The 26470-nt window shown below is 38.4% G+C and overlaps 1 protein-coding gene across 1 annotated transcript in view; it reads left to right on the forward strand.

Annotated features, from left to right (window-relative positions):
• The window catches only part of tenm2a (teneurin transmembrane protein 2a), a 378826-nt gene that overhangs the window by 41230 nt on the left and 311126 nt on the right, over window positions 1–26470 (forward strand). Inside the window, exon 2 of the mRNA XM_051649776.1 lies at window positions 181–456. Within this exon, the coding sequence (XP_051505736.1) occupies window positions 181–456 (276 nt within the window). The remainder of the gene's footprint in view (window positions 1–180; window positions 457–26470) is intronic.

Consider the following 26470-nt stretch of genomic DNA (forward strand, 5'->3'; position numbering starts at 1 on the left):
GAGACATAACTTCTGTTTGTTAGTTTCGCTTGTTGCAGTAGTTGCAGTGCGTAGTTTCTTTCAATGGCTTGAACTCTTCACAGGGTGCATCCAAGAAACCTTAGTGGATTCTTTCAGGTTAGTCTTTCTCTGCATGTGTACTGAAAGTTAACTGAATATGTTTTGTCCTTATTATTTTAGGGAACTTTACTTTAGCCGAGTTGGGCATCTGTGAACCAGCTATTCATCAGAATGCATACTGCCCAGACCTTGGCCTCCTGCAACGTGGCTACTCTCTAAGTACCGGCTCAGATGCAGACTCCGACCCAGAGGGCCCCATCTCCCCAGAGAGAGCCATCCAGCTGTGGGGGGGCCATGGCATCAAGTCCCGCCGCAGCTCCGGCCTCTCCAGCAGAGAGAACTCCGCACTCACCCTCACTGACTCTGAGAACGAGAACAAGTCTGATGACGAATCAGGTGAGAGATAAAGTGTCAGAGAGAGAGAGAGAGAGAGAGTGCACAAGAAAGAGTAAAGGAGAGAGAGAGCGAGAGTATCTTGTGTGTTTATGAGAAACTGCGGGTGTGAGTGAAATCTTTAAGGCTTTTAGAGTGTGAGGTGTGTGAGAGAACAGATGCCAAATATGTGCATCATGTGATGAAACTTTCACTTTTATTTCCATTCAGCTCATTTAGAGCTGAATGTATTTCAAAAGCCTTTTGTGTTGCTCTTACCTGCTTTTTATACTCTCAAATGTGCATCGGTAATCATTTCTCGGTCGACCCAAACCGCAGCCGCTTTTGTAAGTCAAAAGCAATGATTTAAAGACAATCTGTGGGTTAAAATGCATATACGTAAATAGACTGCTTGCAGCATAACATGTCACACTCAATTAACATAAAACACAGTGTGCAGGAAGAAGTTTTTGAAATGTCAAAGAACGTGTGTTCATCAAGTGAAAACATTGTGGCTTTTTCCCCCCGCACATCTCCACACATCTGTTTGCGCGAACGTTATTGTTGACGACTGAATTCCCCCTCGGTACCTTCCTGGCAGAAATCCAGAAAAACATTCCTCAAATCCACACTTCCTCGTTAATTCGGTGGCATCTTCAACCTTTGCATGGTTTGTCGAAAGTGTCAGAGGGGGTTCATGAAAAAAACTTCTAATTAATTGACTTCTGACTGTATCTGTCCTCAAACAGATCCGTCAGCCGTGAATTCCAACATCACACAAACTCACTCTGACAATTTATCAAACTACTCAACAGCTATTAAACACGTAAAGAAACACCTTGAAAGGCAGTCATCTTCATCTTGCCATCTGATAATTGCCTCCCGGCTAATTGCCATGCTAATCTCATGGCCGCTGTTTCTTAGCATTGTTTATGTTTTTTACGGTGCAGGACACGTGTAGGCACATCATACTGAAAAGCAGTGGATGCTAGCTGGACATTGTCCTCAGCACAATGACTACTGCATAAGGAACTCCAAATTAAAAGTCTTTCGGTAAACGTAGTCATTATATGTGAGTGTGTGTGTGTGTGTGTGTGTGTACAGCTCTGGAAAAAATTAAGAGACCACTGCAAAATTAAGTTTCTCTGGATTTACTATTTATAGTTATGTGTTTGAGTAAAATGAACATTTTTGTTTTATTCTATAAAGTACTGACAACATTTCTCCCAAACTCCAAATAAAAATATTGTCATTTAGAGCATTTATTTGCAGAAAATGACAACTGGTCAAAATAACAAAAAAGATGCAGTGTTTTCAGACCTCGAATAATGCAAAGAAAACAAGTTCATATTCATTTTTAAACAATACAATGCTAATGTTTTAACTTAGGAAGAGTTCAGAAATCAATATTTGTTGGAATAACCCAGATTTTCAATCACAACTTTCATACATCTTGGCATGCTCTCTGCCAGTCTTTCACATTGCTGTTGGGTGACCTTATGCCACTCCTGGCGCAAAATTTTAAGCAGCTCGGATTTGCTCGATGGCTTGTGGCCATCCATCTTCCTCTTGATCACATTCCAGAGGTTTTCAATGGGGTTCAGGTCTGGAGATTGGGCTGGCCATCACAGGGTCTTCATCTGGTGGTCACACCTTGATTGACCTGGCTGTGTGGCATGGAGCATTGTCCTGCTGGATAAACCAATCCTCAGAGTTGGGGAACATTGTCAGAGCAGAAGGAAGCAAGTTTTCTTCCAGGATAACCTTGTACGTGACTTGATTCATGCGTCCTTCACAAAGATGAATCTGCCCGATTCCAGCCTTGCTGAAGCATCCCTGGATCATCACTGACCCTCCACCAAATTTCACAGTGGGTGCAGACACTGTGGCTTGAAGGGCTCTGTCTTACCATTAGACAACCAGGTGGAGGATCAGTGATGATCTGGGGGTGCGTCAGCAAGGCTGGAATCGGACAGATTCGTCTTTGTAAAGGACGCATGAATCAAGCATGAATTTGCTTCCTTCTGCTCTGACAATGTTCCCCAACTCTGAGGACCACCGGATCAAGACCCTGTCATGGCCAGCCCAATCTCCAGTCCTGAACCCCATTGAAAACCTCTAGAATGTGGTCAAGAGGAAGATGGATGGCCACAAGCCATCAAACTAAGCTGAGCTGCTTAATTTTTTGTGCCAGGAGTGGCATAAAGTCACCCAACAGCAATGTGAAAGACTGGTAGAGAGCATACCAAGACGCATGAAAGCTGTGATTGAAAATCAGGGTTATTCCACCAAATATTGATATTATATATATATATATATATATATATGTAATTACAGGGTTTTACATTAATGGCATTTAATTTATAATACATTTAAGTTTATAATAAGTTAAGTTTATTCCTGATAATATTTTAATAATTTATTTTGACTTAAGCAGAATATGAATATAAAAGATAATTATTTAAGTTGTCTTTATAATATCATACTTACAGTTTTTCTCACACAGTTTAAATTAGTCTTTATACATGAAAATATATAGCGATTTTTATATTTTAGGTGGGGGTGTCCCTCGCAAGACAATCAAAATATTTGGGATCCCATGGATACATTTTTTTTTTAATTTAAATGAAAAACCTGGTTTAGACAGAAAAATTGCTTGTCACTGGAAACTTGTCGCATCACTTCTTGTTAGGACACGATGTAATGAGTTATAATGATTATTTTCTTGTTGTTGCTAAAACAAACTTAGATAGGGTTTGATTGATACTTCACTGCATCTGTGCTTGAGAAAATCAAGCTTTCTTGTAGTTAAACTGAATTAGATGCGGAATTTGAGGTAGGATATTGCTTTCAGCTGATGTGTTCTCACTAGAAGGAAAGTATATGTTCAAAATAGAAGCAAGTCAATCTGTCATTTCTGTCTTTCCACTTCTTACACACTTTGAAGCCTCACCTCTATCTTTTCCCCTGCTTTTTTGTGCATGGAATGTGCTTCAAGATCTTTCGCTCTCTCATCTTCCTCTATTACCTTGTTATATGGATGTGTCAGCAGCACCAATCACTTTGAAAGACAGGTGTCACTCACAGAGGGAGAGTGATTGGGGTCAGGAGGAAATTTTCATCCATTATCACCCTCCTTCTGCCTCTTTCCAAATACTCTCCCAGGCGTTTCAAAGCCTACCACCCGTTTAGACTAAAACATCCATTTATGCTTTTGATAAGTTAGGTCTAGGCATGGGCTTTCCAGTCAATCTCTGATTGGGCATGGAGTCAAAGGTTTTTGAGATAAAAATAGCCCACTCTGCCTTTTATATTTTACACCAGTGAATCCATGTTATCTGCCTCATTCAACACTTGTCATATTTTCTGTAAGTTGTGGCATAAGTCTATTCTTTATTCATCAACATGTGTCTGTAACGCATCTTCCACCATCATAGTGAAAGTTTCATTTAGACTGTAATTTGCATATGTTAATGCAGTGGTTCTCAAGTGACTTTACTTTAAGACCCAGATTTTATATTAGACATCAAGTGGCAAGCCAACACAGTAAAATATGCCCTTAATATCAAACATTGAACGTTATTAATAATACCCTGAACTTCATTGGGCCAACAATTTGCAAAATTATTAACATTACTTAGGCTGAATAGGAAAATTGACAATTTTGGATTCTAAATGTCTCTTCAATTTTAATGGTTTCATGCACACAAATCATGTTTCATTGCAAGTGAACCTATGTTTAATGTAGTCTGATTCATATTTTTGTTTAACTTAAATTGTTTTGTTCATTGTTTTCGAGATCAAATGCATGTCATGCATGTCCATGTTGACATATGCTCACTTTGGCTGGCTTCTATCAAGTGACAGATGAATTTCCAGCAAAATAGTGTTTCGTGTGATTGGATGCACAACCTTTGATGTCAACAACAAAAGATATAGGAAGCGGATTTGACTCCATTTTAAAGCCTACTTATTTTAATATTCTAATTACACACAATTATATGATTAGTTGCATTTTATTTCTTTACATTTAGTATTGTTTTTTTTTTTTTCTGCTGTCCGCAACCTTATCAGAACAGACCTGTGATCCATTTTTGGGTCACAACCCACCAGTGCTAGTAGAAAGGAAGTTTTGGTCAGCTCACTTTAAACGGGGGGAAACAAAGGTCAATAATAAATTAAAGATCCTGATTCCCTAGGAGGCAGACAAAACAAACCTACTTATCGATGGTTCCATTTGATGCAGGGTGATATGCACTGGGAGTTTGGTAATGAGGCCTGGTGTCCAGGTTATTGTCTTATTAAGCAGCCTTGATGACTGAAAGCCCCACAATTTGAGGGACTGATTAATGCCTAGATGCTACGTCCCAAAGTGCCAATGATCTTTACTTATCTGGGGCTCTATTATGCCACACGGTTGCTATAATTTCCTGCCAGTATACAGTATCTAGAGTATGTGGAGTGTGTAACTACAAAATTTAAGTGTATACTGACATTTGTGGAAATACAGAGTATGGCTTGCACAACTCATTTGTTTAGTACTCAAAAAGTCGTCCACTAAAAGGAGGCCAGTGTTTACCTTATGTAAATGACTCAACAAACACCATGCAGTCTTTGCTGTTTCTGGCAAGTCTAGCTGAAACTCCAGCACTGCATTAACAGATAGTGTGTGAGTGGAGAAACAAAAGCATAGATATATCCAGTACCATATGCCTTCATCTTGCATTGTCATAAACTGTGAAAAAAGTCTCACTCACTTATAGTTTCTGTCAGCCTGTGGGCAACACTTGATTGGTTTCAGAGTGGTTTGCCATAATTTTGGTTTGTATGTGAACACTTTGAATAAACTCAGACTTCAGACCATTTCTGATGTCTGCAGAGTCATTTGGTCATAACATGTTTTATAAATGCAAAGCACTCCAGGGTCACTTAATTTTCACTTTGCAGAATTCCAAATACATTTGGCTGTTACAGTTTATTAACAGCCTTTGTGGACAGAGACATTTTCTTCCTGCTGTCACCATGTCAGTTGATGGTAATGTTGATAATGACAAAAACTTGTGTCAAACTTTAACAGACTTAACTTAATAAAATAAAATATTCAAGCATTTAGAAAAATGTATAAACATTTATTAATTTAAACATGTATCAAACATACAGTATAAAACAGGGGTACTCAATAGGCGGATCCGGACCGAAGGATATTTCAGTCCGGACCGAGTTCTAAATCTCTGTGCTAGTTTTCTGACACCTTTCTAAGTGATTGTGTAAGCATACGTGTATACGCACGCAGAGTGGGAATAATGTGCTTTCAGTGCTGCATCAGTGATGCTTTAGCGGGAATCTGTGCTGATTTATTCCCACTATGCGCGCGTTGCCTCTCTCCCCGGTATAGACACGAGGCACCGTATAAAGCCTAATTTACTGTATGTATGATTTGCATGTGTGGTTATTTTAACATCAAAAACATTAACATCAAAAATGTTACATGGTGCCTTTAGTAGAATTCTTCATGTTTTAGAGATTGTTACACATTTTCTGTGTTTTCGCCAGTTTGGGATATTGCATTGCGTGTAGCATGTTTTTTAAGGAAACAGCGTATTCATAATGCAAGTTACGCATTATGACTAGCACGTAAGTTAGTTCAAGTTTATTTGCTCAGTGTCTGTGCAGATGTTAGCTGTAAAATTACGTATATGTTGTGGATATAGTGATTAATCTCATGTATATATTGGATGCATTTGAGTGAGGTAATTACCCCATTTGTAAAGCGTATCATTTTGCAGGTGTTCAGCTCTTTCTGTTTACGCAGCTCAAGTTAGGAAATGCCAGACATACTATATATGTGTAATATGAATCAATTCTTTCTAGATGTTTCTTCTTGTAAAAACAGATGTTTCTCCTTCTGGTTGTACGCTGTTAATGTATTGCAGTATTTATTTTTTCTCTTATTTTTGTCAACTGTATGTTTTTTTAATTATTTTTGTGATTAACATTTTTATTGATTTTCCAAAGCAAAGAAAAACAAAACATATATATCATGAATCAACATTAACTCCCACTACTTCCCCTCCCCAATCAAGCATCCCACCCAACCCCAAACGAACATCCCAGTGGTCTTACATAAGTACACACATATATGGAGAATAAAATAAAAATAAAAATAAAAATAAAAATAAATATATATATATATATATATATATATATATATATATATATATATATATATATATATATATATATACACACACACACATACATACATATAAATACATACACATACATATATACATACAGTGCATCCGGAAAGTATTCACAGCGCTTCACTTTTTCCACATTTTGTTATGTTACAGCCTTATTCCAAAATTGATTAAATTCATTATTTTCCTCAAAATTCTACAAACAATACCCCATAATGACAATGTGAAAGAAGTTTGTTTGAAATCTTTGCAAATGTATTAAAAATAAAAAACGAAACAAATCACATGTACATAAGTATTCACAGCCTTTGCCATGACACTCAAAATTGAGCTCAGGTGCATCCTGTTTCCACTGATCATCCTTGAGGTGTTTCTACAACTTGATTGGAGTCCACCTGTGGTAAATTCAGTTGATTGGACACGATTTGGAAGGGCACACACCTGTCTATATAAGGTCCCACAGTTAACAGTGCATGTCAGAGCACAAACCAAGCCATGAAGTCCAAGGAATTGCCTGTAGACCTCCGAGACAGGATTGTATCGAGGCACAGATCTGGGGAAGGGTACAGAAAAATGTCTGCAGCATTGAAGGTCCCAATGAGCACAGTGGCCTCCATCATCCATAAATGGAAGAAGTTTGGAACCACCAGGACTCTTCCTAGAGCTGGCCGCCTGGCCAAACTGAGCGATCAGGGGAGAAGGGCCTTAGTCAGGGAGGTGACCAAGAACCTGATGGTCACTCTGACAGAGCTCCAGCATTTCTCTGTGGAGAGAGGAGAACCTTCCAGAAGAACAACCATCTCTGCAGCACTCCACCAATCAGGCCTGTATGGTAGAGTGGCCAGACGGAAGCCACTCCTCAGTAAAAGGCACATGACAGCCCGCCTGGAGTTTGCCAAAAGGCACCTGAAGGACTCTCAGACCATGAGAAACAAAGATTGAAATCTTTGGCCTGAATGGCAAGCGTCATGTCTGGAGGAAACCAGGCACTGCTCATCACCTTGCCAATACTATCCCTACAGTGAAGCATAGTGGTGGCAGCATCATGCTGTGGGGATGTTTTTCAGTGGCAGGAACTGGGAGACTAGTCAGGATCGAGGGAAAGATGAATGCAGCAATGTACAGAGACATCCTTGATGAAAACCTGCTCCAGAGCGCTCTGCACCTCAGACTGGGGCGAAGGTTTATCTTCCAACAGGACAACGACCCTAAGCACACAGCCAAGATAACAAAGGAGTGGCTACGGGACAACTCTGTGAATGTCCTTGAGTGGCCCAGCCAGAGCTCAGACTTGAACCCGATTGAACATCTCTGGAGAGATCTGAAAATGGCTGTGCACCGACGCGCCCCATCCAACCTGATGGAGCTTGAGAGGTCCTGCAAAGAAGAATGGGAGAAACTGCCCAAAAATAGGTGTGCCAAGCTTGTAGCATCATACTCAAAAAGACTTGAGGCTGTAATTGGTGCCAAAGGTTCTTCAACAAAGTATTGAGCAAAGGCTGTGAATACTTATGTACATGCGATTTTATTCGTTTTTTATTTTTAATACATTTGCAAAGATTTCAAACAAACTTCTTTCACGTTGTTATTATGGGGTATTGTTTGTAGAATTTTGAGGAAAATAATGAATTTAATCCATTTAGGAATAAGGCTGTAACATAACTAAATGTGGAAAAAGTGAAGCGCTGTGAATACTTTCCGGATGCACTGTACATATACACACATACAAACATACATATACACATACAATAAACTTACAACTATAAACTATACCACTATCTCCACCTACCCACTCTGAGAGCCCCCCAGAAACATCAAATATCTACCCCATTTCCCAATAAAAGAATCCCATATCCCCAGCCTTCTACACGTTACCTCTTGGAAGGCTGCCACCCTTCCCATCTCCTCGCACCACTCCCGAATTGAAGGTGCTCCCACCGACTTCCAACCTCTTAAAACAATCTGCCTGCCTATCATCGCACTGGTGAGGACCCAATTGTTTATGTATTTGTCACCTACGTCGATGACCGCCCCATCACCCAAAACACAGAGTCTGGGGCAAAACGAAATTTGAATGCCCAACACGTCACAAACAACACTCTGTACCTTCAACCAAAATTCCTGAATCTCAGCGCACCACCAAAAAACATGGGCCATGTCTCCATCCTTTGATTGACATCACCAGCAGGTGGGTGCGTCTTTAAGACCAAGCCTATACAATTTAGAGGGGGTCCAATAGAACCGATGTAAAATCTTGAATTGTATAAGGTGCACCCTTGCATCTCTCGATGCAGTTTTTATGTTTTTTTAAAATCTTAGCCCATTCTCCCTCCTCCAGTTCCAGGTTAAAATTTTTTCCCATAATCTCTTGAGAGTGGTTGAGACTCCGTCCCCCAGACTCTGAATTAATAAGGAGTAATACACTGATGCCTCATGGCCCTTTCCAAAAGCAGAAATCACCTCTCCTAGAGTATCTGCTGCTTTAAGGGGGTGTATGCTACTCCCAAAAATAGTACAGAGCAAGTGGCGTAACTGAAGATACCTAAAAAAGGTATCTGGGGATACCAAAATATTGAACCAAATTTTCAAAGGATCTCATCACACCACTCTCATAAAGATCACCGAGTGAATTAACCCCCCTCGCAATCCACTCTGACCAACAAAAAGGGGACTTATTAATGCATAGTTTGGGGTTTAGCCATAGGCTCGAGGCAACATTTAGATAATTATCTGAATTAAACACTCTGGACAATTTTGTCCAAACTGAGTGCAAATGTGAAATAGCAGGGTGTAACTTAACTTCTCTATTTAGTTTGATGGAAAGGCTTTGCAATGGCAAAATAGGGGCAAGAAGTTATTGTTCAATGCAGAAAAAGGGAGGGGCTCTTTCAGGTGGAAGGGACCAATGAGCCAAATGTCTGAGACTGAATGCATAATAATAAAATAAAAATCTTGGGTAGGCCTAGCCCACCTTTGTCAATTGGCCTATGTAACTTATTCAAATGTAATCTGGGGCGCTTACCACTCCAAATGAAAGACTTTGCTATGCTATCAAATTGCTTGAAATAAGAGAGGGGGACATCTACCGGGAGAGACTGTAGCAAGTAGTTAAATTTTACATTTTACTAACATTAACCTTCTCAATCATCGATAATTGTAATGAAGCCCACCTGTCTACATCGCTCGAAAGCCTTTTTATTAAAGGGTCAAAATTAACTCTGACTAAATCAGACAAATTTGTTGGGAATAAATGCCCAAATACTTAATGCCCTGTTTGGGCCACTGGAAGGCACCTGGCTGGAAGGTTACTGGACAGTACGCTGTCAAATCCAAAGCTTCGGATTTAGACCAGCTGACTTTGTATCCAGAGAACTTAGAAAAGGAATGAATAATTCTGTGGAGGCAAGGCATAGATTTAGTAGGGTCAGAGACGAATAATAAAATATCATCTGCATAAAGCAGAAGCTTAAGCACCACGCCTCCCACCATCACCCCTGGAAAATCATCCTCCTTTCTTATCGTGGCTGCTAATGCTTCCAGAGCAAGACAGAACAATAATGGGGAAAGAGGGCAACCCTGACGGGTGCCCCTATCCAAAGTAAAATAATCTGAAATTAATCCATTTGTTTGTACCGCTGCTACAGGGTGTCTATAAAGTAACTTGATCCAACCAATAAACATACTCCCGAACCCATACATTTCCAAAATCTTAAAAAGATAATCCCATTCTACCATATCAAATGCCTTTTCAGCATCAAGTGAGATGGCAGCGACCGGAGTCTGATCATTCACTACTGACCACGTAATATTGATGAAACGCCTTATGTTATCAGAAGAGCTGCGGCCCCGAATAAACCCCACCTGATCTATATGTATAAGAGATGTCATAACTTTACTTAATCGATTAGCCAAAATTTTAGCTGGATCAGGGAAATTGGACGGTAACTTTTTCACTCATTTGGATCTTTGTCTTTAAGAATCAGACTGATCCGGGCTTGTGTCATGGTTGGCGGAAGCTTCCCATTCTTTAATGATTCAGAATAGATTTCTAACAAAAGTGGAGCCAGTTCTGTAGCATAGGATCTAAAAAATTCAGCAGCAAAACTATCTGGCCCTGGAGCCTTGCCTGTAGGTAAGGACTTAATTACCTCGTCAAGTTCCTCCAAGATTATCTCAGAATCAAGAGAGTTTTTTTTTTGCTCATTCGTCAGTTTAGGGAGTTCTAATGGTTCCACAAAGTTTCTGATATCTTCATCAGTAGACGAAGACGTGGAACTATAGAGATCAAGATAGAATTCTTTAAAGGCATTATTAATATCAATGGCTGAGGTAAATATTTCACCACCAGCAGATTTCACTGAGGGAATGGTAGAAAAAGACTCTCTCTGCTTTATATATCTAGCCAAATGCTTCCCTGCTTTGTCCCTTGACTCAAAGTATGACTGTCTTGCCCTGAACAACCAAAACTCCACTTTCCGCGACAAAATAGTATTATATCTGTATTTCAATCGGGTCTATTCTCAAATGACATTCAGTGCTTCAGCTCTGCCTCGGCACTTTTAATATTACCTTCCATCTCCACGAGTTCTCGTGCTTTGGATTTTTTGAGGAATGAGGCATACTGTATGATCCGACCCCTAAGAACCGCCTTAAGTGCCTCCCAAGCCACGCCCACAGAAGATACTGAGGACCAGTTGGTCTCCATATAGACACTGATTTCAGTCTTTAACATTTGTTGGAAATCAGGATTTTGTAAAAGGGATACATTAAAGCGCTAACTATATGATTTATTTTTCTCTGTATATGGCAACAGGTTCACCAGGGTGTGATCTGAGACTAAAATATTTCCAATTGAGCACTCCACAACAGATGAAATGAGGAACTTAGATATAAAAAAAAAATCTATTCTAGAGTAAATCTTATAAACTGATGAAAAAAATGTATAGTCCCTACCAGATGGGTTCAAAAGTCTCCAGATATCTGTTAGACCAAGATTTTTACACATCCTGTGAAGCGTCAATGTTGCTCTAGGGGGTTTACACACTTTTGCTTCACTATGATCAAGGACTGAGTCTATCAAAAAATTAAAGTCTCCTCCCAATATTATGTCATGATCTATAAGAAAGCCCTGATCATCAGCGTTAGGTGCGTAAATAATGCTGTCTTCAAAAAACGACTCTGTCTTCAAAAAACGACTAAAAACACATCTTTTCCATGAGCACTTAACCAGTCATTAAAAAAAAACAAAAAAAAACAAAAAACAATTCTGTTGCACTTTATTCTATTTTGAATACTATTATGATGCTAGTGATACTTTGTAATACAGCACTTTTCATACCACTGTCTCCTAAGATGATTCGCTTATGTTTTCCTCTCTTGTAAGTCGCTTTGGATAAAAGCATCTGCCAAATGAATAAATGTAAATGTAAATGTAAATATTAGCCAAAATCAATCTTTGCCCCTGAATTTCTCCTAAAACAACAATGACTCTTCCTAATTTATCTTTAATATGTTTGAGACATTTGAATTGTAGATGTTTATTTATCATTGTAATAACTCCCCTGTGTTTCTTGAAGAAACTCAATTTCATATTTCTTACGTTTAAGAAAAGAAATAACCTTCCTTCTTTTTATAGGGTGCCCCAACCCATTCACATTCCATATGGAGAGAGACAACTTATTCATATTAACATTTGACATACTGATATAATAAAAGAAAAATTGTGTGTCAAAAACAAGATTACACAGACCTTGTAGAAACATGTAGATTCATTCACAGAACTGTCTCAAAGGTGTGTTCCTCCACAAAACAAACCCCAGCCGATATAAAGCCGTTCAGCTTCCCCGGACAGACAAACAACTGTTCAGTGAGCCGGCTGTTATGAGTGCAGCAGATGACGCAATCATTCCACTGTCCCTCAAAAACACTCCACAAAAACAAACTTCAGCCAACAGGAGGCATAAGCACAAAGAACGCACAGATTTATCCACAACTGTGCCGAAGTAGTGTAATTCCACAAAACAAGCTCCAGCCGCTAGGCGGAGCCAGCACGAAAAACAAAACCGGCATCCCGGTTCCTCAGATGATCAAGAGCCAAACTAATTTGGAGGCCGCTCAAAAAAATAAAAAAATAAAAATAAAAACATAACTTACTCAGCCCGTCAACTTTATAAAAGATGTCCTTTATGTGAGCATGTAGATATTTTGCGGTCATCCATAGTGTCCATTCTCGATCTGGCTGGGAACTTCAGTGTAAAACAGATCTTCCATCAATGCAAAAGTTTCTTGGAGTCATAAAACAAACTCCAGCCGCTAGGCGGAGCCAACGCAAAAAGAATCAAAGATGGCACCCAGCTTTCTCAGATAATAGAGTTCCTCAACAACGAGGCAGTCCACTAATATAAGAAACATCAAATGGCTTACTCCAGTGTATTTATGAAGGAGAGTGTCTGTTTTGGACTTGTAAATACTTTGCGACCATTCTTCGTTTCTATTCTCAGTTTGGCCGGGAACATCAGTGCAAAAGCTATTTTCTGTTGGTGTAAGAGTTTCTTGCATTCCCTGAACCGATTGTGTTTCTCTCTTGTCGAATTCACAAAGTCCGGGAACAAGAAAATATTATGGTTCTTCCAAGAACGCTTCCCTTTGCTCCTCACCTGGTGCAACACGAGATCTTTATCGGATGATTTCAGAAATTTGGCCAGAATCGATCGGGGCCTGTCTCCCTCAGCAGATCTGCGAGCCGGGACTCTGTGAGCTCACTCGATTTCCAGTTTATGACCTGTTATGTCGAGCAGACTCGGGAAGAGCTCGTCCAGAAATTTCACCATATCTCTGCCCTCTTCATGCTCAGGAATTCCAACAATTTGTATGTTATTCCTTCGGCTCATATTTTCGAAATATTCCAGTTTTTCCAAAATTAATTCCAAATCTATTTTGGACACGGGCGGATTAGCGGATAATTCCCTTTCCGATGACTCAAGATAATCTATTCATTTTTCAATTTCTGTCACTCTTGTAAACAACTCAGAGAATTTTGTTTCCATCACCGTAATCGATCAATGTATTCCTCCAAGTCAGCAACAACCTTCGTTAGCATCACCGACATGTTGACGCTGAATTTCTTCTCTCGACGTGCCGTCCAAATCGAGTCCCCGGCTCGCAGGGCCGCCAGATGTCTCAGCTTGAATCGTTACACTCGTAAGTGTATTTTAATGTCTCCAGAGTCTGAGGATTTCTTTGCCATGTTACCTCAAAGAGCAAGTATGTAACTGAGTGTATTGAATCTCACCAGATTATAACATGAAAATAATTAAAAAACTAGCAAAGTTCGCAGAGCTTGTGGCTCACATGTCTGCTTCTCGCATGGTGTCACGTGAACACCGTCAACTGTATGTTTTAATAAAAAAGAGTTCAATTATCATCATGATACGTCTTTTTCATCTCATATTCGTTATTGTTGACAACATCAAAAAACCAGTGAACATTTTTGTCAGTAATTTCGAAGATGAGATTAACACTGCATGTGATGACTAGTCGACACGTACAGAGCAGTAGTCAGCTAACTAGACAGAGATGATGTGACGACTGTCATTTTTTGCACTGTGCAGTGTGTTTGTTTGCATAGGTAATTTTACTCCAGCCAGATGAGAAATTATCCCATCTTTCTGTTGCAGCCCCATGCGAGTTGTATTTGACAGTGGTTCGGCTATCAGCATTTCGTGTCACGTTTGGTAAGCAAAGACACCTTGGCGCCCCATGCTGTGAGAAGAGCTGGCGGCTTTTGTCTGCTGGATTATTTGTATTCTCCCACACTGATCTTCGTCACTAAGCATTTAAGAAGCTTTGTTGCAGGCTCGGAAAAAATGTGTTTGGGATTTCTATTTGATTTCTTTCTTTTTCTTTTACAAGAGAGAGAAAAAAAAAAACATTTAAGATAATTAAGTTTGAAGCTTAAATATTTTCCTGCTTGCGTCTGTGTCTGTATGTGGGAGGCCAGTGACGATAGACGTGTAGCACTCTGACTCACATGTGTTACAGATAGCTTCTGTTTCTTTTCAGTATGATTCCATCATAGGATTTTGGGAGTGGCCATTATATTTCATTGTTTTCTGTTTTTTGTTTTTTTATTATCGGTTCCATTAACTCTGAATGAATTACCATGAATCATGCTTCGGTTAATGTGAAATTTGCAGAAACGTGGGGGCAGACTCGCATTAAACCAACAAGATTTAACCGAACAAGACATGCCCCCTAACGCAGCCGTGTTGCAGGAGAGAGATTTGCGATGAAGATAATGGTATTACGGTACGGTATAAATGCTCTCCGCATTAACTGAAGTCAATCGTGTAATGTGAGCATCAGGAGAGGTCTCGTTAATAAGGAAGCATAGAGCATCAGTACCAAAAGAGGGAAATCAAAGTTGCATGCTGGGATAATCATATCAAAAAGAGCAAACTGAAATCATTCAATACTTGCTAAAATGAAGTGACTACATGTGTGCCAATCATTTGTATACCGGTGTTTGTGCTTGTATACGCATGTGTTTAATGAATATTTCACAATTTGCATGCACTGTTAAAAGAGGATGTAGATGCTGATTGGTCATAGAAATCTGGGATTGTGCAAGAATGTATTTCCAGAATTAATGTTTTAAATTCCCTTGAAGTGAACCCAAAGTGAGTGTTTAAGTAGATGACTAATGATTCTCTATTAAACATGTCAGCTTTCACTGATACTTCTCTCTCTTGTGTTCTCTCTCATCTCATATTTATCTAATGGAAGGGCCAAGTGTCACAGAGTCACAGAGTCAAGTACCAACTACTTGTATTAACTTATTCAATTTATTTTTCCTTTTTTGTCTTTTTTGCTATTTGCAAATGTTTAAACTTTTATCTAACCTTGAGTAAAAACAAGAAGTCCATAGTGAACATTCCGATTGTCACACAGCTGGTGGTTGACCAAAAATCTTTTAAGATGAAGCATCTCTTTCTTTTCTGTCAGGACTCTGCTTAACGGAGAGGTTGTGTAAAAGCTTTTTGTAATTCTCCACAAAGGTCGTATCGACCTTCTACACTAAGGTTGTGAAGGAGAGAAATGTTATAGAGTAATTCGATGGAAGGTAAACACATTTACATACATTCAAACTGAAAGTCTCTTACAAAAAGTGTGGTGGTAGTACTATGGTACAGCAATAGCATCAGATTGCAATACCATTGATTACCTTATTCATGTACCTTGGTATTAACATGGTACTTTAAACCATTCCATGGTACTACTTGTTCAAAAAAACATGGTAATATCATTGACCTTGGCGCTATTTACTTTGATTTAACATGCACACTTGTTCTTAAAATCACTCATTTTTAACACAATACCATGGTACTTTGATATATATCATTGTACTTATTAACTGACATGTGTATGTACCTTGGTATTTACATGGTAATCCAAGATACTCAAACAAAACCATGGTATTACCATGGTAATTCTGTGATACTTTTTGGTACTTTTCTGTTTGTAGTTCATATTTACACAAAAAAAAGGTGGTTTAAAGCATGGAAACCTTGTGACTTCACAAAAATTTTTTTTAAAAATTAATAAATAAAAAGAAATCTGAACAATCAAACAAATAAAGAGATGAGCTGCAGTGCTTTCCATTTTTCAAAATCTTGAGGAAATTTACGGGCAGCTGACAGATGTGCTCATAAAAGTCCCTGTACTGCCCCCACATGCAGGTGAAAGGAGAACACTTGTAAATTTCTGCGTCAGCATCCACGCCCCACATTTAAATAACATTGATCTCAGCAAAGAATGATTAAAACATGCATTAGTTGATATAAGAGCCAGTCTGGACATTGATTTAAGCATTAAATATTCCTGTCTTTTTACAACTCTCCCTTGAGAGGTCTCTTTCAGTCCTCTTCCCGCTTCCCCTAGAATATTGGAGTCAAGATTGCCATTGCTGTGTTCATTACATTCCAGCTTTAGTTAATGAAACAAACCCAGGCTGACTCAGGGGGCCTTTATGTGCACAGATCAATCGGGCCCTCAGTAAATCTGGGCTTAACTGTACCCTCTCATCTCAATGCACTGTAGAATTTTCTGCCGCCCTCTGGCCGACCATCAGACACCACAATATATCATAAAGGGAAGGGTGAAGATAGAGTTATATTTAGCTGGCTGACCTTTCTAAGACATCGACTGTCTGTTACCCGACTGTCTTCGTGTCTCTGTGCTGGGCTGATTGTTATTTACTGTAGACAATACCGGTTCTAATGTCAGCTTGGAGTGCTCTATTAGTTGAGCACATGAACACACATGCATACAATATTTAGAAATAGATCTTGCAATCTGACAAGACCTTTCCACATTTTTCTTTAGAGATTTTAAAAGCCAGATCTCATTTTTTCTGTCTCTCTCTATATATCTTGAACACACACACACACACATACACACACATGCGCACACACACATGTTGGTGCAGCTATCATTATGAGGACTCTCCATAGACATAATGCTTTTTATACTGTACGAACTATAGTCCCCTATCTGTCACTCACTCAACGTTGTGTCGATGTAGTGACACTAGGGGTCACTCTTGGGAGCCCCAAACACCTCTTTTTTTTCTATCCCCTAACCCTAACCCTACCCCTAAACCTAACCCTCACAAAAAACTTTCTGCATTTTTACATTTTCAATAAAACATTGTTTAGTATGTTAAGCGATTTGAATTATGGGGACATTAGAAATGTCCTCATAAACCACATTTATAGCATAATACCCTTGTAATTACCAGTTTGTAACCTAAAAAATGTCCTCGTAAACCACTTAAACCTTCCCACACACACGTTGGTGCAGCTATCCTTATGAGGACTCTCCACAGACATAATGATTTTTAAACTGTACGAACTATAGATTCTCCCACACACACACACACAAGCTGCTCCTGCTGAGCTTTTGTGGTGAATGGAGCAAAACAATAGCATCAGGACCAGTTTTCTTTTGCAGACAAAAACAACAATTTCTGTCACTATCTGAGCAGTATGTAGCCACTGCTACACCTGCACCATTGCAGTCAGGAAAGATTGTGAATGCCACATTGTATAAGGACTTATGCTGGGATATTTTCTTTGAAGTAAAATCTGTGTGAATGCATTTCCTTCTTTCTCTCGCTTTCTTCTCTTTCTTTTTCTCTATTTTCCAAATACACAGAAAGTCTGCGTTAATTTGTCAGACATGATCACGGCACTATAGAAACAGAAGTTTGATTGTGGGAGTATAGTGTTCAACTGCTGGGCTGATTAATTTGTGGAACATTTGATGTCTACAATGTGCTCTAATTCAATGTTGTAATGAAAGTCATCAGCAGTAAGTCTCAGCTGTGATTTTCGACAAAAGATAGTGATTTAGCATTGCCCAGGGTTTCTCAGACACCTGATGTTCTCCTCTCAGACTTGAAAGCTATTTTATTTTTTTTTTGAGAATGCATTTATTATACTTTTGTTCCGCCTTTTTTATTTTTTTATTTAGTTGTTTTCCCCCTATAGCCTAATCTCCTTTAAAGAACATAATGTCAATTCTACTCAGTTTGTGTAGTTGAGATTGACGTTAGAATGTTGCTAAGCTAGAACATGATAGTGTATTCACACACAAAAAATATCACAAACAATAATTAGGTAAAAAAAGTACATTTGTAATAATATGGAACTACTATTTTTACTATTAAACTTTGTGGTACTGCATCATATAAAAGTTTATAAACTGTTTACGTTTTCGATGCTATCTGCCATATTAAACAATGGACGTGGGTGTCAGCACCATAAAATATCAAACTGTCATGACATTTGAAATATTCATGAATTTAACTGTTTACTTACTGTTTTGCATCGGGTCCAAGTGTTTTTTAACTTCAATAACAGTTCCTTTGCAAAGCTTCATTTTATGACTGGTACACAAGCAATCCACGCTGATATGAGACGAAAAACATGCAATCCATGCTTAAATACGCTGAAGACATTTTCCAGTATCGTCCTGCACTAACATGCACATCGCCAGAAACGCATTTAAATGGTCAAAGACATCCATCCAGCGCATGTTTTCATACACCAAGAGTTAAAAATAGTGCAGATGAGTGAAAAAAACACGTCCATGACACGTTTGTGCTCAAAACAGCAAGAGGCAGCAGCTGAATGACAGAGAATGGCTTCTCCTCTTCAGAGTTGTAGCTTGACACCACGTCTTTTAAAAACGGCCTGAGATTTGTATCAAGCGGTTAAAGATATCTGTCTGTGCATGTTTAAATACAAAAACAATTTAAAATAGTCCAGATGGGTCCCCTTTGGTGTTCAGGAATAGTTAAGGCACAGAAGGCCTTGTTTGTCCTTCTCAGTTATGAACTAAAGCACTAGGGGGCGGGGCTAAGTAAATAGAGTTGATGTAAAAGTAGGCATTGATGTTTTTGAGCTGTAGAGGTGGTCATGAATGAATGGGCCCCCTAGTGACGTAGGGTAGTCCAGGAAATAGAGAATGAGGAATTTTTGCAGATTGGTTTGCTTTTATTGCATTGGGGATTAAGTTTTGAGTTCTGAAATTTACAATAGATTTAATAGTTGAAAGACCTTTTATATGTCAAAATATCAAGGAAAATTTGATTCCTCATGACATGACCTCTTTAAATGCGGCCTAGTTAGGCATCTTACAAGGGTTTGGAACAGAAGTTTTGATATCATAGATTAATATTTTTTCCCCACCTATGTGGCCTTAGTTACATCAACAGAAAAGTTGTTTCAGAGGTATAGAAAGCTGTTACCTTATCTTTTCTTGTCTTTAGAATAACATGCACTGATGAATCATGAATTAAGAAAGTAAATAGAGTCAACTTTTATTCCAGGTTGTTTTTAACACTCAGAGCTGAGCTAAAACACATGGAACACATGGAATGTATCCCACAACTCTTTTCATGTTCAGTTTATCTAGAACACTGACACATAATGCTCTCTGTATTTCCCATGCTTACCAAATCTTTGGCTAATGTTGTCAAGCCAGAGTCAGCAATTTTAACAGAGCACTGTGCAGTAGTGAAGGCAGGCTTCCAGGGTCTTGATCCAATGCTCTTTGTGTTTGGGGCTAAAGAAGCTGATTGAGTTTGTGGGTGACAATGTATAGTGCAAAGGACTAGGTAATGTTGTTAGAGAATTAGTGCCCCATGATGAATTGTGCGACAGAGTGGGTCTGACAGGCCCGTGGTGGTTTACTCTTAGTTGCGCAGTTTATACTCAATTATACGGCAAGGACTTTTCACTTTTGTTTAGTGCGTTTATTTTTACCCCCCTGTGTGACAACACAGCTCAAAGTTAAAAGCCCTGTATTCTTGGATGAAACTTTGGTGTTGCTTGCTTTTATGAGTTGATCTGGATGTTGAGTTCTCTGCCTTCACATTGGGGTTGTTGAGATTTTATTTTTTGGAAACTGAAGGGTCCTGTATTTTCACAGGGTTGCAAAAGAAGCAGTATTGGAGGACAGCCAAATTCTCCTCTCGTCAGAGTCAACGAGCAACACTCCAGTGAGTGCTCTATATAACAGAGCAATAACAGCAGACAGGACAAATCCAGGAATGAATATAACTGTATTTCTGACTCAATAAAGACACAGAAGAGTCATGCTGGATTTGAGCCTGTTGCATTGAAGATATCAAACACACAGCGCTCTTTTTAATGTGTTGGCCATAATTCATTGAAGGGTATTATTGATCCTGGCTGCCATTTCTTCCTCTTAGTCACTTCATAAAGGATTGGATGACTGGGGAGGGACTGATAGGTGTGGCATCTTTCGTCTCTTTTCTCCATTACTTTGCGTCCCAACGGCATCGATCTACAGGCAGAGGCCATCTCTCCAGAGAGCTGCTAGAAAATCTGTATTGGCAAGGCGAGCTGTTAATACAAACCTCTTAAAATACACCACTAGGAATTCTTTGACCACCTATTTAAATGTACATTTTCTTCACTATATTATGTTCAGAAACACTGGCTGACCATAACGTACCAAATTGTTACCAAAGACACAAAATGTTGTCAACAATAATGAAGACGAGACGAAAAGGAGACATCATGATGATAATGAAATTATTTTAATTAAATCATAATGTTGATGAAAATATGACAAGAAAAAAAATAACACTGCAAGATATTTACAGTGCACAACCAGAAGGAGAAACATATTTTTTTAAGAAGAAGAAGCATCTAGAAAGTATTGGTTCATCGAATCCAATAATTCAGTATTTTGGGTATTTCCCGCTTGAGCTGCATGAACAGAAAGAACTGAACAATGACAAAATGAACCGCTTTACAAACAGATTAATTACTTCACTCAAACGCATCATATTTATACATGAGATTAATCACTATTTACACAACATATATGTAATATTACAATTTGCATCTGCACAGACAATGAAGCAAATGATCAGGTAAACTTGAACTAAGTTACGTAGTCAGAACGCGCAAGGTGCGTTGTGAATATGCTGTATCCGTAAAAACGTGCTACATGCAATGCAATATCATAAACTGACTCAAAGTCTATAAAACATTCAGAAAAATTACAAATACAGTAACTTAAAAAGTAACTAATGCTGTAGTCTTTTTCTAAGTTATATTTTAATATTTCAGGTGCTCTGGTTTTCATATCAAGGACAGTTGTATTTTGTTGTAGGTCTATATTTGATATGTTTTTAACATTTTTAAATTAATAAATGTTTATATTGTTTGAATGTTTGATTAAAGTTTGGTTTGTCAATTTGACACATTATCGTCAACTAAAATTTTAATTACGTTGACTAAAATGAGATGCCATTTTAGTCTCACTAGAATTGATGAATAAGACATGATGAAATATTGACTAAATTTAAAGGACATTTTTGTCAAAAGACTAAAACTAAAACTATGACTAAAACAAAAATAAATAAAACTGAGAGTGACTCACTTTAAAGCTTAAAAATAGACATTGATTCAGCAACTTGTGCATCATATTCCAAGTGCTCTGCAGGCATACGATAGGTTTTGTTGAGATAGATATTACTGCAAGATATTAATATAAGTAATTTTGAGTGAAAATGTTAATGTCCATTGCACGTTCATTAGAGCGATGAGAGACGCACTGAGAAGCACTTTAAAGTGAAACATTATCAACTTCCATTGCATTAAAAAGATGGACCGAGACATTAAACATCTCCTGTCACAGAACAACTTTTGATTTCTGCATTAGAAAGTAAGTCATAAGGGTTTGGAATGACATGAGGGTAAAGAGAAGAGTAAATGATGACAGAATTTTCTGTTTTGGTTGAACTGTCCCTTTAACATCTCCAACGGTGTAATACGTTTTAACATCAGAACAGTTCTGCTCATCATATAAAGGCAGGAGGATAATAATTATTCCTAGTTCCTGAATTTCATTGGCATTTCGATTTACTCATGCTGCACACATTATGTTCTGAATATTCTCTTTATTTTTTACTTACTCTGTTCTCTGTGATTTTGGAATGATTGAAGGAACACTTCATGCCTTAAATGCACAGGGTCGTTGTTGTCTGACAATTCAGAAACAAGGTAAGCTCTTGTCGGCTAGGCTACAAATTTTAAATTACTTATAATTTAAATTCACATTGTCAAGACCAAGGTTAGATCAATCCTTGGCAGAGTTATCTATCATTGAGTGTTCTCAAGCAAGTTAACAGAAAACAACAACATACAGTTGTGGCCAAATATATCGGCACCCTTGCCTCTTTTTTATGCAGTGTTTGCTCAAGAACATTGTTAAATAAAAATAACCAATAAAAAAATAAAAAATAAAGGAAGAAAAAAAACAAAACTGTAAAAATGGTCCAAGTGGTGGTGGCATAGTGGACTAAAGCACTGAACTGGTAAGCAAAAGGTTGTTGGTTCAATCCCCACAACCACCACCATTGTGTCCTTGAGCAAGGCACTTAACTCCAGGTTGCTCCAGGGGGATTGTCCCTGTAATAAGTGCACTGTAAGTTTCTTTGGATAAAAGCATCTGCCAAATGTAAAATACTGAAACTTATAGACCTGGAAGTTGTTATTAGCAAACTATATTTAATATTGTGTGCTTCCTATAGCCACCAATGACATTGCTACAGCTGTCTACAGGCAGCTTGGCCTAATCTTATTTTGCAAACTGCTCCAACTTTTTCTGATTTAATGGGTGCTTTCTTTATACTGCCTTGTATATGTCTCTCTTTGTACTACAATGGGATCTGGACTCTTTGCTGTCCACTTCAAAACGGTCAAGTGTTTTGTTTTTAAAAATAACTGTGTGCTTTTTGGGTGTGATTTGTGAATGGCCTGCTGAAAGACCAGGTCATTCATCTTGAAAGGTCAAAAAATACTTTCAATCACTACATTTCCTGAGTGATATTACCCCAAAGCGGTTATTAATACCATAGTGAGGAGAGTGTAGCAGTGTGCACAGTAAGAGCAGTACTCTCATCCATCCGTGTCCTCTAACGGTGCAGTGGGCCGCACCCTCACCTCCATCCTTTAAACCATCCTGTTTCTAATAAATGTGCAAATCACATTAGTTTGTGAACTGAGGAGTTTGTGCTTGTCAAGGTCACTTCATGGCCATGTTGATGGGAGCTTGGGGGATGAGAGAAAAAGAGAATATAAAAAGACAACCTTTCCTTGGAGACAAAAGCAATGCGGGTTCTTTTTCTGAGCCATGTTAGAGTGGACGCAAATGTGTCATAAATACACACTTCCAACAAAATTTCACAGCATATCAGAGAAAAGTGAAGTGACCTTGAAGGTGCTTTGATGAATTTTCTCATCAACGACTTTTGAGTCAACTGTTTCTTAGCTGGGTACACTTTCAGTGCCATGAAAATATTAGTTAATCTCTGTCAATGTTGCCCATGATGACAACAATACATGGTGAATGGAGCTCTATCCTGAAGGTAGCCACTGCACTCTCCATCTCAGCATGTTCAACACCCACTACAAATTCCAGTTATTAATCTTTAAGCCATGCAGATCTCTGAAAGGTTTTGCATCCTGTGGTCTGATTTGCTTTGCAGCCTCTTATGGGTGTCTCCATGGGAGCCATAACAGTAGTAAAATATTACCCAACATTTTTTTCAAAACATGCTGACTACAACAACACGCAGCTAATTGAGAATTTACTCACCAATAATGACTTATCATACTCTGCTTACCACAGTGCTGATGCAGGCAGGCTCATTTAGCAAGCCAGAGTTTACTGCTTAATGAAGTCTGAAAATGTCAGACACAGGGAGAGAGAGGACAAGGGGTTGCATATGGATTCGGCCATTTAAAATCCCCTCTCTGCAGGGTCCCTTGTGTATTTTTTATTTATTTATTTTCAACAAATCTCATTTGCACATTTGCTTGATGAGCGATTCGGTGAAAGGATACAGTATTGCTGTATTTTATTTCTGTTTTTGCTAGGTCAGTGGGTTAAGTGTGTATCATAGCAGTTCTCTGGTGATATAATGTATCACTCTCCTGTTTTTTCTGTTTTTTCTTTTTTCTTTTAGTCTTTCTGAAGGAAAGTGCTGCTGGGTCATATCTTTTTGTCTGAATTTAATTTCAGTTGTTTTTATAAGTGATCAGCTGCTAGATTGTTATGTGCGTCCTCTCTGTCTTTAAAATATATGTCATCTGCCTGATGGTGGGTTTGTCTAATCTTCTGAACTGGTTTTTCTTGTATCTCTCTCACCAGCTTCAGTTTGTAACACTTTGCCAGATCAAGGCTCGATCAAAGACCTCAACAGTCACCTGTGGTGTCCCACAGGGGTCAGTTCATGGACCTTTTCTATTCCTCATTTACATGCTCTCTCTAATTGAGTGTTGTTTGGTTAAGGAGACTGTGAATTGTTGTAACTTGAGTTCAAGATGAGAGGAAATGTTATGACCAATTTATGCAGAAATCTAGGTAAATGCAAATTTTATATTCTTTTTCATCCTCCCTTTCTTTTCTACCTGTCCAAATCTCTCTTTCAAATTTTCTATTAACTTTGACAAAGTTTCTTCTTCACTGACCAGAGGTCACAGTTTCTTCTTCACTGACCAGAGTTCTCTCTCTCTTTTTTTTTTTTTTTTTTTTAAGGGAGCCGCAGCATCAGTTCTGACTGTCTTTTTGCCCTAGTCAAGATAGTGCATGACCAAAGGGGGGAAAGTTGTTTAAAGGGATAGTTCACCCAAAAATTTAAATTATCTCATCATTTACTTACCCTCATGCCCTCCCAGATGTGTATGTCTTTCTTCTGCTGAACACAAACAAAGATTTTTAGAAGAATATCTCAGCTCTGCAGGTCCATGCAATGCAAATTAATGGTGACCAGACCTTTCAAACTCCAAAAAGCACATAAAGGCAGCATAAAATAATCCATATGACTCCAGTGGTCAAATCCATATCTTCAAAAGTGATATGATAGGTGTGCATGAGAAACAGATCAATATTCAAGGCCTTTTTTTCTATATATTATCCTCCCTGCCGAGTAGGTGGCGATATGCACAATGAATGTGAATCGTCAAAAACAAAAGAAGAATATGGAAGTGAAAGTGAAAGTGGATATGTATAATAAAAATGGATTTGAATGTTGATCTGTTTCTCACCCACACCTATCATATCGCTTCTGAAAATATGGGATTTAACTACAGGAGTCATATGGGTTACTTTTATGCTGCCTTTATGTGCATTTTGGACCTTCAGAGTTCTGGCCACCATTCACTTACAGAGCTGAGATATTTTTCTAAAAATCGTCCTTTGTGTTCAGCAGAAGAAAAAAAGTCATACACATCTGGGATAACATGAGTGTAAGTAAATGATGAAGGGAAGTTATTTTTATTTTTTTTTACTATCCCAATAGGTTAAGTTGTTCAAATATTTGTAAAAAAAAAACATGCAAAATTGCAACTAAACTTTGTCTGCCAGTGATCACCATACATTTTTGTTGTATGGAAAAGAGCAGTTTTCAGATTTGTTCTACAGGAAAAAAAGTAATTCTAGTTTTGAGTGAGATGATTAAGGTGTGACTCAGTTGCACAGACCAAATGTGTACATGTGAATGGAGAATTTCTGCATTATAGAAACCACTTTTTCTTCTTTTTTTAAACTTCTGTAAAATAGGCATGCAGTTTTTTATTTTATTTTTTGTATTTGAAGTTGCATTTAAATTCTCAAAAATCTGACAGGGCATGTTTGAATGGCCATGACACTGCCCTTCCATTCCTATTCTAAATATGTGGCAAGAAGCGAGAGAGGCTCCTTGTCAAATGCAAATTAGAAATGGAGAGAAACTTGTCAGACTCAGTCACTAACGCTGAAATCATTCTAATCTTTTTACCAAGTTGAGACCACAGGAGAAATCATCAACATGCAGGCCTGTGGTGCACAGTCACATCCTGTACGATTGTGAACCTGTTTTAAACATGAGACAAAGCTATAGAGAAGCACTTACATGGGTGGTTTTCCGTGTGAGTGCTTTAATGCATTGTGCGTTTTTGCTTTCTCTGTTATGCATGCTTTGTTGTGTTGTCTTTTACATTTACCTTTTTTATTTTCTCCATTCTCTCCACCCCCCCCCCCACCCATGATGCCACTAAAGCCTACCTAGATGATGATGCCGATGATATCGATGACCCTTTCGGTGATATTCCATTCAGTAAGTCACCATTCAACCACAACCCCTGTGAAAATTGTAGACACCAGAAGCCAATTCCTACAGTATGTCACAAACACATCAAATAGAATCCAATACCCTGGTCTTCGAAGAATGTATTTCTTTATGTTTATGTGTTTGT

This window comes from Myxocyprinus asiaticus, chromosome 22 (genome assembly GCF_019703515.2).
Source record: "Myxocyprinus asiaticus isolate MX2 ecotype Aquarium Trade chromosome 22, UBuf_Myxa_2, whole genome shotgun sequence".
Lineage (NCBI taxonomy): Eukaryota > Metazoa > Chordata > Actinopteri > Cypriniformes > Catostomidae > Myxocyprinus > Myxocyprinus asiaticus.